This window comes from Lissotriton vulgaris, chromosome 4_1, assembly GCF_964263255.1.
Source record: "Lissotriton vulgaris chromosome 4_1, aLisVul1.2, whole genome shotgun sequence".
NCBI lineage: Eukaryota > Metazoa > Chordata > Amphibia > Caudata > Salamandridae > Lissotriton > Lissotriton vulgaris.
This window is the reverse complement of record NC_141691.1, coordinates 1,270,981,430-1,270,994,126: the sequence shown is the minus strand read 5'-3', so window position 1 is coordinate 1,270,994,126 and position 12,697 is coordinate 1,270,981,430. Positions and strand designations below refer to the sequence as shown.

The 12,697-nt window shown below is 43.7% G+C and overlaps 1 protein-coding gene across 30 annotated transcripts in view; it reads right to left on the bottom strand.

The window, feature by feature from the left end:
- The window catches only part of EPB41L3 (erythrocyte membrane protein band 4.1 like 3), an 878,261-nt gene that overhangs the window by 118,056 nt on the left and 747,508 nt on the right, over positions 1-12,697 (bottom strand). For 17 of the 30 annotated variants that reach the window (XM_086965494.1, XM_086965495.1, XM_086965488.1 and 14 more), the window contains exons 14-16: positions 10,415-10,450; positions 10,179-10,244; positions 9,518-9,700 (exon numbers count right to left, since the gene is read on the bottom strand). In XM_086965494.1, coding sequence (XP_086821620.1) covers positions 9,518-9,700; positions 10,179-10,244; positions 10,415-10,450 — 285 coding nt within the window. The remainder of the gene's footprint in view (positions 1-9,517; positions 9,701-10,178; positions 10,245-10,414; positions 10,451-12,697) is intronic. The other 13 variants (XM_086965491.1, XM_086965493.1, XM_086965508.1 and 10 more) reach the window with 3 other exon arrangements.

Sequence of the window (12,697 nt, the reverse complement as noted above, 5' to 3'; positions counted from 1 at the left end):
TGACCACAGCTGTTGTAGCATGCTGCCAGGAAAAGCCTATCTCGGGAGCGTTACTTCCAGGGTCATTTGTTGTATGCAAGTATTGTATCCAAACAGCAATCCAGACATGGAGGCAGCAATATGGCCTTCTGTGAATATCTCTTCTATTCGAATTGATACTTTAAGCAGAATGAAGTCTATTCTTTTACAGACAACTGTGCCTTTAACCTCGTCCAAAGAGACGTATGATCTGCAAGTTGCAAGGACAGCGGCAGAGATACATACCCTATTATCGTAGAAATGTTAAGCCAAATCTTAAACATGTCAGATACCACATGTATTTAAAACAATTGTTTCGGGACTGTTAGCACGCTTTGAAACAGTTCTGGGCATCTTCCCGAATTTTGTGCATTCTTTATTCGATGGCCTGCCTCTTATTTTGGGACTCGTAGCATGTATTTTATTTTTGTTCCTCCTGCCCGGATATGACAGGCCAAGTCACAGACAAAACTCAGGCTACGATGGAAGAAACGATCCTAGCAATACGGTACCGAGAACGTATCACTAAAGTCCTCGGATTGGCCTGGCTAAGAGAACTGAATACTACCTGGTTTCTTTCATTCAGACCAATCTGGCAAGATTGCATCTTACCTGTGCTTCGATGTCTGCTATGCGGAGAAGAATGCGTGTTGGACGTTTGTCTTACACTACCATCAGCAGTACCAATGGATATCGATGCTTTACTTGGTTCGGTAACGGCTCATGCAACGTGTTGTCCCCAGCGGCTACCTATTCTGATGACGGCATTTGTTGAGACTTCACCATTACGATTAGGTGGCAGTGAAGTACGAGATGAAAGCGGCACCACACAGGTACAACCTTCTGTGACCATTGCTTATCTAAACACCGATGATGGCAATGCATCGCATGTATGCACTTTTTCTGATTTTTCGGAGTTGGCCCAACTTTCACCTACTGTTGTAGACAAATTTTTTGCCGGCCTATCTGAGGTAATGTTCTCTCCTAACAACATGAATAATATTTGAAATAGCGAGCACACAGCGCCCCCTGAACTTTGAATCCGGCCTTCAGTTTTGATAAACAGCACTTCTAAAAAACATTGGGACTATTTTCTTCCCGAAAGCGAATTTTTTTTTCTCCAGTTCCCAAAATATGTACCTTTTTTCTTGGGCACATGGTACTCTAATTAAAGTAGAACTATTCTTAGAGAACAGAACTTCTATTTTTAGAGACTCTAGAGACATTATTTTGAATCAGCCTCTAGCACATGTACAATCTTGTATAAATATGTGATGAAATGGTCTCGACCTTCTCTTCTGTATTAAGAGCCATTTCATAATGTAACTTTCGTGATTCATTTAGTGAAGATTATAATGCACTACAAAAAATATTATCTGAATGATACTACTGCTTGAAAAACGTACAGTATAATACTCATTTTTTCGTGTATCTATACCATTTCAAATGCATTTTATGTATTTTGGGGTGGGCTGGAAAACACATGCATACTTATATGTTTATATATTGCTTAGTATTTAGTAATGATGGACATTATACGTGGAGTGGATGTTGTGAACGTATCTAGGACCGTAATTAAATATTCCCGATTCATGCCCTTATGTGGTTATAACAAATGATATCCTTATAAAGGCATAAGAATCATATCCATATTTAGTCATAGCCAATGCAGTCCAAATACGGCAAGGCTACTTCCTTAGACTCCTAGAAAGTACAACGCGTTTTTTAAACAAACCAAGCCTCCAGCAGCCCGGGAATTCCCCCTGCTTCTGTTTTGATTTGTTCTAGAACTCCTGAGAGTCCTGAAAGAACTGCCTGTTCTTAGTGACAGTTCTTAGTGACGTCTTATGTCCAACCTTACGTCAAACTCAGCACCTTCCAGGTATAAATATACCAGCATTTGCCTTAAGCAACATACGGTGGTTTGGAGCAGAGCGGCTATCTATTTACCCAAAGCCCAGCTGATGCGAGTGCCGAAGGAAGCCGACCCTCCCATCTGACGCACTGAGAGAGACGCTGTCTTTTCTCCTGCCGAGAAATCCAGCTCCAGTGTTTCCAGTCACCCTTGCGGGTTGCTGGGAGATCGAGTCCTGAGAAAGAGATACAAGACCTCCTTCATTCTAAAACCAAGGTACGGAGCTGATTAGACCCTTAGAGAATTCTTGATTCAGATTCTTGGCAAAACTAACTTAACTTAAACTGCAGCTCACTTACTCCTTCCCACGTACTAGGCTTAGGTTAGGTACACCGGTGTAGGCGTATCTTAGAAGCACCAGTTGTGTACGTTAAGTCAACTTTTATCATTGTATGTATTGTATATATTTTATCCGTTTTAAGTATCATATGGCTCAGAAACCATATAAATGCTTTTACAGTATTATTTCATAATACTCCTTTTACTGTACGCACTTTACTTTATGACAAGTATTGCAATTGTGGCAATTCACTTCTCTTGCATGAGAAAGAGGACTGCTCAATAAATAACAACTTTTATTGAAAACGCATGTCTCTCTATTTCTCTGCACTCTGGTGAAACTAAGCATGCACGATTGACTGAGTGAAATAGCTATCTATTGTTTTCACACGACTCTGGAGATATAATCCTTATTCTGGAGGGAGCAAAGTTGTCATGTTTATGCGGTTGTCAGAAGCTAATCCCTTCTTGTCTATTCAGGAAAGTTAACTCATTCCTGTTCATTCGAGAACGTTTCTAGTGACCTCTGAGCTAGCTGGCATACCTAATTCAGTCTAACATATTCAGTAGAGACCTAGTCGACCTCAGTCCTACGTCTAAACTGCCGTTTATGTTATTCCAATGCGCAGAGCCTATTGGGAATATAGGAACTACACTACAGGTTGTTGACTGAAGAATAAACATCTTGCCAGAAATACTGCAGGTCTGAGTCTCCTTCTTCGTCGCCATGTGGAGGTCAGAAGTGGCGGGAGTTGGCATCTTCCGATATCGTTATGGAGGTCGGTTGCCTCCGTTACCAGACCCCCTTACCACAAGTTGGTGGCCGCCCTCGACCGAAACGAAGAGTGGGTCCGTGGTGGAATTTTAGCGGCTGCCCCCTACTATTGCCGAAGAAAGCAAGCACTGGTTTGAGAATGTGATCGACAGGGTCGGAGGACTCGCATGAAAGCGTTGTTCGCCAGTGAGTAATATTGGCAAGAAATGTAGGTGGGGAGAGACAGTAGATAAGGCAGTGAAACGACAAGTTTATTGGTCATTGACTTGCACAGCAGACACAATATCGAACAACCCACAATGTCTGCGGAAAATGTACGAGAGAGGTAAATGGCGGCAGAGGAGGTTTTTGGAAGCCTGCCAAGCACCTCGACTAATCCAGCACAACAGCCAAACATGAGGAATGATAAAGACACAGATGCAAAGTCGCTGCTAAGGAACTTGGAGAAAAAAATTAAATTTGGAGACCACTAAGTGGTGGGAGCACAAGTCACTTTCCAAGTATGCTAAAGTGGGAAGGGTTTCACGGGGGTTGAGAATACTCCTGGCACCCAGTTTTGATAAACCTAACCCCAACATGCTGCGTGAGTGGGGAGAGAGCAACTTTCCTGCTTCCATGAATCTGGTTAACATTTCAATTAAGTATGCAAACATTGATCGCCTGGAAATATTACAAGAAATTGACGAAATAAACAATGAGTTGAGCAAACTTGAAACAACGGAATACATTACCAAAACTAAAGAGGCTATAAAAGAGAGACTGAAAAAACATGAGGAGAAAATCAAATTTAGAAAGGCACATAACTTTGCTCGAGATTTAGCAGACTATGAAAATGGACAAATCTTTACTTTTGCCCAGGGCCGGACTGACTACCGGGGATTTTGGAATGCTGCCGAGCTGGGGGCTGATTTCACTGCTGTGGGGGCTGATTTCGTTCATGGAGACCTGTGTGTGCTTCGAAATAATTAATGCAAAACAAATTTCTTTTAGCACACGCAGGTCTCCATGAACGAAATCACCCCCCAGCTCAGCAGCATTCCAAACTGCCCGGTAGCCAGTCTGGCCCTGCTTTTGCCTGCAAGTTTGACACAGCGAGAAGGCAACAATATAGTGAGAAAATAAAGAGCAACGTAACCAGTATACATACTCATGTGGATACAAACAATGATTCCTCCAGTGTACTGTATCATTGACAAGTGAATTGAGTGTAGAAATGGACTGACCGGACGTAAGGAAAACTAAACTAAGTGTGGGACAAGAGCTCGATTTTTTAGTGGAGGAAATAATTAAATGAAATGAATGAAATGAAATGAAATTGGATTTGTAAAGCGCATGGCTGCCCTAGAGCGTTCCAGTGCTACCTGACTGATAACAGAAAAACTCTGAGAATCTGGAATTTTAAGGGGTTTTAGGAAAAAGAAAAGTTTTAAGTGATTTTCTGAATTTAAGATAAGAAGATTCGTTCCGGATGTCCCTGGGGAGAGCGTTCCAGTTTTTTGCCGCATTTATAGAGAAGCGGCAGCCTCCTGTACGGGCCTTCCTCACTCTCGAGACTATAGCAAGATTGTCCCCGTCTGATCGGAGGGCCCGAGACGGTCAATAGGGACGAATCAAGTTTCTCATGGCCGGAGGGCCTTTGCCTTGCAGTGTCTTATGGGTGATACAAGATGATTTAAAAGTGATTCGTTCATGGACTGGAAGCCAGTGGAGGGCTCTCAGCAATGGTTTGGCCGAGGCTCTTCTTGGAACCCCCATAAGCAACCTGGCTGCTGCGTTCTGCACCCGCTGCAGGATATTAATCGTGGCTTTTGGTGCTGCCAGGAAAAGAGCATTGCTATAGTCCAGTCTTGATAGAATTAGACCCTGGATTAATAGCTTCCTGGACTGAAAAGGCAGAAGGGGGAGAACTTTCCGTACTGCCCGAAGCAGGCCAAAGCATCGCCCTGCGACTTTCTGGGCATGTGTCCTAAAGGTTAGTTGGGGTTCGAACCAAACCCCCAGGCTTTTAATTTTCTCTTTAGGCTGGGGAAACTCACCCATGCAAGTCGGCCAATACTCTGTGGGCAGGGATGTAAATTGATGGCCTAAGACCATGATCTCGGTTTTAGCTCTGTTCAATTTGAGCTTTGATCCGGTCATCCAGGAGTAAATTGCAGTTAGGCAACCCGAGAGACTGTCTGAACATCCCACTTGCTGTGTCAGCGAGACGACTAGTTGTGTGTCATCTGCGTAGGTGATGGATTTAATCCCAAAAGGGGCTACTACCTCCTCCAGCGGGGCCATGTAAACATTAAACAAAGTGGGGCTCAGGGACGATCCCTGGGGGACCCCACACTGGAGGGGAGTAGACTTAGACATGACACCATTTTCTCAAATCCTAAAGGAACGTTTGTTCAAAAAGGATTCCAACCATCTAAGGGCTGACCCTGCGATGCCCAGTCTGGCAAGACGGTGGACCAATATTTCGTAGTCCACCGTATCAAATGCAGCGCTCAGATCCAGGAGGATCAGTGACGCTGATCCCCCTGAATCTAAGATGCACCTTGCCTCCTCGGCCACCGCTAAGAGGGCTGTGTCAGTGCCCTGTCCCGGGCGAAAACTCGTTTGGGAGTCGCTCAGTAAGCCATTACTTTCCAAGAATCCTGAGAGCTGTTGATTCACTAGCTTTTCAGCGACTTTGCCCAGTCCAGGTAACAAAGAGATCGGGCGAAAGTTAGCTAGATCGGTGGTGTCTAGCCCCGGTTTCTTTAGGAGAGTTTTAATTCTGGCCTGCTTCCAGCTAGGGGGCACTACCCCGTTGGTAAATGAGGAGTTTAACAACTCTGTAGCAAGGGGGGCAATGGTACTTGCGATTTGTTTGAGGATGTGCATAGGCGCCGGGTCAGAAGGAGAGCCACTATTCACAGTGGATAGTGTCTTACAAAAGTCCTCCCTAGTGATGCATCTAAACACGTCCAACCGGGGACCAGTTGTCGGGAGCGGGGAAGTATTAACGCCTGCGATTGTGACAGTCTGTGGTAGACTATCAAGAATTCTTTGTATTTTATCGTCAAAGACCTCCGCTAGCTGGTCACACCTTGCTTCGGTATCCTCTTGTGCGATTGCCAGGGCCGGGACTTTAAAAAGTTGCTTGACAATCTTAAACGTTTCCTTAGAGGAGTTAACCGATAGTTTAATATTTTTCTCAAAGAAGGATGCTTTAGTTTTCTGCCGTGCAATTTTAAAAAGTCTCAAGGCAGACTGGTAGGAGGCTTTGCTGTTGACTGCCCAGTCTCTCCTCCAGATGCGTTCAGACTTTTTGCAGGCTTTTCTGAGGTCTCTAAGTTCTGTGGTGTACCATGGGGATTTAAAAGTACTGCTTTTTTTGTCACCATTTTGAGAGGCAGAACCGTGTTCAGGGCGCCATTGAGCCAGTTCTGAAAGTTTGAGTCTGCTAAGAGGACATCTGATTCTGCTACGGGGGCCGTTTGTTCTAAAGTACGTGTCAGATCTTCCACCGATAACTTTGGCCAGGCTCTCTGAAGTATACGTGGGCGAGGGGCACTTCTCTCTTCTGAGCGGAATTCTCAGGAAAATGGAACTAAAAAATGGTCAGACCAAGGTAGGGGAAATGGGGGTTTAACTATGAGCTGGTTGTTATTCGAGAAAAACTGGGTCCAGCAGATGTCCTCTGATGTGAGTGGCTTCTTTGTTTAAGAGATTTAATTCAAAGGCCTTAAGATTTAAACTAAGGTCTGAGGCCACCTTATCGTTAGGATCAACGAAATGCAGGTTTAGGTCTCCGAGAACCAGAAAGTTGGGTGCCCAGGCTGCTGCTGCTAAAGTAGCTTCCAGCAGGGATTCTGTAAAATGTTTTATACAGCCTGGCGGGCGGTAAATAAGAAATCCTGAGAGGGAGTTGGTAGGAGTTATTTGGATACTGAAACCGACACTTTCTGTATCTGAAATGCCGCCCTCCTCAAATCAATCAATCAATATTGCAAACACTACGGCCGAGGCAGCAAAGGAGGCCAGTAGAAAACGCAGAAACAAAAGAAGACGCAACAGGCGCAAAAGGTGGAAACAAAAACACAAAGAAGAAAACCCAATGGCAGAGAAAACGGCGCTAAATGACAATAGCATTATCAATTTGTCATCAGTGGAGCAAACAAAAGCGGAGGAACAACTACTAGTGCTTGGGTTGAATTTCTGTCCAAGAGAGGGTTTTAACTATGTGCCCACTCGCATTAGTGTATATTGTTTCATTAGAAAGCTCAAACTCATGAAATTCTTTGCTTTAAAAACTTGCAAACATTAGATTAATGGGGATGCCAAAACGCATCATGTTTGCCTCCCTGAATAAACATAGACAGATTTTGTAAAAAAGAAACCCCCTGGAGTGCTTTTTTCTTGAAAACGGTTGTGAGAAGTGAAGCGGTTATTTACTGTCACGGACGCACCTCCGCGATCGAGAGTGCGCTGGCAAGGTGCAATGGAGCAGATATATATACAATGTCGGACTGGTGTTGGGTCTCTAAATTAATATAAAATCTGCACTACCTATGGGTCTTGCCTCGTCTTTCCAGGTGCTGGATTTTGGACGTCTTCGGCTTACCGAATATATATATATATATATATATATATATATATATATATATATATATATATATATATATATATATATATATATATATATATATATATATATATATATATATATATATATATATATATATATAGGTATATACTTAGTAGCGACTTGCAGTGTAATATACTGCGGTGTTGCAACAACTTGCGTTACACATACAATGCATTGCAAATATTGCATGGTAAAAGTACTATGTAGTAATTACTTGCGTGGAAAGGTGATATACATTTTGTATTGTATGAGAACCATAAAATATACACACTGTTTAGAATATAATAGGATAGGATAAAATGTATAATGCGTACTAAAGCCCGCAGTAGCCAAAGTGCTAAAGACGGACACATGGATCAACAAGAGCAGAGCAGCGAAGAATCAGGGATTTTGAGATGAAAAAAAACAGGTTTTCAGATGTTTTTTGAAGGACATTAAAGAATCTGCTCAAGAAATATAGGTTGGCATACTGTTCCATAGTTTGGCAGCTGCCACCGAGAAGGAACGCCCACCCTATCTAGTGTTCCGAAATCTGGGGATCCTCCGTTTTTTCAGTATGAGTCTCTATGTGGTCTACCAGGAGTGTACCACAGGAAAAAGAGCCTTCAATAGGCTGGGGCCCCTCTGGTGAAGAGCCTCAAAAGCTAAGCACTGGGCCTTGAAGGAAACTGGCCTCTTGATTGGAAGCCAATGATTGGGTACCAAAACCGGCCTTGGCAAAGTGCTCAGCCGCATCCCACACCCCATCCCCCTTGGGTGTTGGGGGTGCCGCTGAGCTCTTTGCCAGGGCCGGTTTTCGGCAGATTTTGTTACAGGGCCGATTTGGCAGCTATGCTGCAAAAACTGCCCCATAACAAAATTGGCCCCCAGGGGCCCAAAACCAGCCCCCACCCGTGCGGCGCACCGGGGGAATGCCCGGTGCCCGTTATGGCCAGTCCGGCCCTGGTTAAAATGTGAGCAAAAATTAAAATGGCATCTTCACAAGTATATCCTGGAACCAATTGAAGGCAAAATTTGCTAATCGATGACTAACTTGTATTTAGTTTTTGTTGAGTTTGGCAAACTCTATACACCATCGTAAATGTGACGGAGATCCCTTCCACCTTATTACAAGACAGTTATGCCAATCTCTTAATCAGGCTCTAAATCTCTGCTTGTTAAAGAAGAAGTTCATGGAATAAGGGCACATACTTCAAAAAGGTATTTGAATACTTTTTTTCTAATAAAACAGGATCCGACAGTAATCATTTGGAATGATGAAGCATGTTTCAAACAAAATCATTACACATGACTTCTATGAGGTCAAAAAAGGCTGGTCTGGTTATTTAAAGAAATATTTATTAAGACTGCTAGTTAAATTAGACTATCTGTGATATGTAGGAGGCATTGTCAAGAAATAGGGCTAATAGGGGGAAATGTTTTCATGGTCTAAAAGTGCAATCTTATGTCAAACATCTATCATTAACTTGCAAGAATACAACTTCTGAGATCACTGTTCTTTCGCTGTTGCGCTTTTTCTCAGTAGACCACCTTGGAGCGCTTTCTTCGCATGGGGCCTCAGTATATGTGTAACTCTGGGGTGTTACTGGGTGCACAAAGGTGACTATTAAATAATGATAGAAGAGATTTAGAAAATAAATTTGCATTTAAGAACACTCCGCCCTACTAGTTGTGCAAAATGTTACACAGATTTATTTTATTCACAAAGCACTAATTACAACAGAGTATACCCTCCACTAATCTAGAAAACTGGGTCAGGTGTTCATGCAGAGACCTGATATCAAAGCAGGCCTGAGGAGCTTTCACATCCATGTCTCTGTGTGCAGAGGGCAACAATAGTTCCTCACATTCATGATTGCTACTGTGAAAACACACATTAAAAGGAGAGGCAGTCACTCCCCACTGCCCTTACCTCATCAGGAACAAGTGGCTCAATCATCGGGGCATCTTCATGTCTTACGAGCCGGACTGGTGACGTGGACAGTCTCTTCTCCCACTCGTTGGTAGAGTCAGCAGCGGTCTCCAGGAACGTCCGCTTCAACTCACTTATATTAGTTTGGTGCTTCAACACCTCTTCTTGAGTCTTGTCAAGCTCCTAGACATCAGACGCAGAGGGAGACATATGTTTTAGATGAGTTTTTGAACGAATTAGCATTCTTTCCAATGAAAGTGCGTCATCTGGTTAGTCAAAAAGAGGTAAAGCTATACTTGGTAGGGGAAAGGTATCTGCAACCGGGTTCACAGCACTAACACAACACTTGTGATAATGTGGCAATTCCAATGGCATGTGTACAGGAGGTCTGTGTGCAAACGTCTGCTGAGTGTGCATTGGAGCTAACCAAATAAAAAGTGTTATGTGCACAGACAAAAGTATTAATCAACTCAAACACAAAGTCAGAAGAACATCTGTTAAATAAAGAGATAAAAAATAATAACAAGCTAAAACAATATACCTTTTGATCATTTTCAAAAGCAGGTTGGGTAACACATTTCATGCATCAGCTGGAGGGCAACGGGTTTGCCAACAGGAAATCAACACATATGTGCATGCATTACTATGTACCAATACCAACCTCTAACATAAGATTACTATGTTTGACATATACATTTTCACCCTTTATTCGCTTAATCAGACTACTCTGAAAAAAGTGAAAAAAAGAGGAAAGGTAAGGGACACACAATAAAGCGGACACCAACAATGTTCTACGCATTACTTTACACTGTAACTGCCAAGACGTGTGCTGGTAAGACCAGAAACACCTAGCGCTGAGGATCAATGTGCAGCACAAAGACTTTCTTTAACTTGTACCTGTGCTTTCACATCTGTATCCTCCTCCTGATCCGACTGGCAGCATAGGGAAAAAATATGAAAACAATGTCTTATCACAACACCTTCCAGATGCACATGGGCTGAACTGTGTTCTCTCGGCATGCACGTCCACATGAAGCAAAAGTGGAGTTGTAAAATTTGCAGCCCAAACAAACCCAATGTGCATCTCATACGCTCAATTTGTCAAAATGTCCTAAAAGCATAATTATGCTAGCTACACCCATCTCACTTCAAACACTTCCTGTCACATACTTAACTTGAGGCATTGCCCATCAGTACATTTAGGCAACCAAAATGGCAGAAGCATAAAACATTTGCATAGTTCCACGCTGAAAATGTCAATACACGAACAAGACTTTAAGGAAGACTCACGAAGTTGAGTTTGTGGCCGGGAGCAAAAGACTAACTGTGTCTGAGATAGTTGAAAAAATGTATTTAAATACATTGATAACTAATCCAAATCCAGAAGTGTCACACATTCAAGGCCGATATTTGAAATACCGATCAAGTCACGGTGTTGCTGGATTGCTCCATCCACACCACCAATCTTTGCACATCTAAATGGGAAGAGATTTTAATCAGGTCTCCTTGTCCTTCCCGCCCCCCCCCCCCCCCCCCCTAGATTGACACTCAGGCCATACATTGCATACTGTAGGCATACATCTCTTGCACCCAGTTGGACTGCAAGGAGCGCTGGTTTATATTGGAAAAACAAACAAGGCCCTTTGATATCAATTCTGGGATACTTGTCCAGCAGAATTGGCGTGGGCTGTGCAGCAACAAGGGAGCGAGACACACAAGTATCAGAGTCAAGGGAAAGTGGAAGCAAACTGCATGACTATAAGCCAACAGCGCCTGTGTCTTGAGCACACTGCATGAGGTCAGCATTGCCATTTCTGACACTTTTTTCCTGTGAATTTACCTATTGAACATGTGTGAATCACGAGGTTTCCTCCATTTAACAGACATAGCAGATGATAATAATAGCTGTCAGTATAGTGAAATCTCAAATCTGTTACTCTGTTTAATTTAGCCCAAACCTTTTGTGAATGGTTACATTCGACACTAATTAAAGGAAATAAAATCACAAAAAACAGTGACTTTAGAGGCTGACCTCACATTAGCCTTGGATCCTCGAAGATACATAGGGGCAAATTACGACTTTGGGGCAGCTGTGCCGGCTCTTCGCTGGCGCGGCTGTGCCAAAGCCGTGCAAAGACCAGCTGCCTGATTACGAGTTTTTATTGGGCAGGAGGACGGTCTTTTTGCCATTCCCATGGCGGTGCCAGAAAAACAGGCATTGCAATGGGAACGGCAAAAATGTTCCAGCGCGGCATGGATGGTGATGTCCATGCCGTGCTGGAACTAGGGGTGCAAGCAAATAGGGGGGCACATTTGCCTCCATCAACGCATCCCCATGGCATGGGGCCCCTATATGCCCAGCTGGCTGCGCCAGTCCCGCTCAGCATGTTACATTGGTCCTCCACCGCGTCACCACCAGGGAACGGTGGTTCCCTGGTGCAGGCCGCTATCCACTTCCGGTACTACTTTGAAGGGCGGAATCCGGCAGACAGTGGACTGCCACTGCTGCACCACCGTGAGGGTGGCAGTCGGAAGATCAACGCACTCGTAATCAGCCCCATAATGTTCTGAGCTGAAGTAAAGGGACACAGATCAGGCCACATGTACTTATGGTTGTCTGGTTAATGTTAATGTTACTCAGATTTATAAAGAGCTCTATCACCCTACGGGCATCATGGCACTGAGAGTACTAGTTTAACCGTGCACAAGGTTGCAATAAAAAGCAATTGATGGCAGAAACGGGTCTATGCAACACTATTAAATTGCAAAAGGTCTTCTATTTGTCTGAGGATACTTGGTAGTGTATTCCACAACTTGGCTGCCACGCTGAAGGCCCTTCCTCCTACTTTAGTACTTTTAAACTTGGGTACTATTATTAGTTTGGCTGAGGATGAACGCAAACTTCTGGTAGGAATATACCAGCTAATCTTATGCTACAATGGTTTAGGCCCCACCCCATGAAGGGCCTTGAAGACTACAAACAGTGACTTAAACTGAATCCTCTGTGCCACAGGGAGACAGTGAAGTTCCTAGAGGGCCAGGGAGGCTAATGATCAGCGCGATTTCCTAAGGGCTAACTTGGCCACCATCGTCTGACTTCACTGAAGTCTCTCTATTAGGTACTTCGGGGCCTCCAGTAACAAGGAGTTGCAGTGATCCAACTGGATCAGGACCACGCTT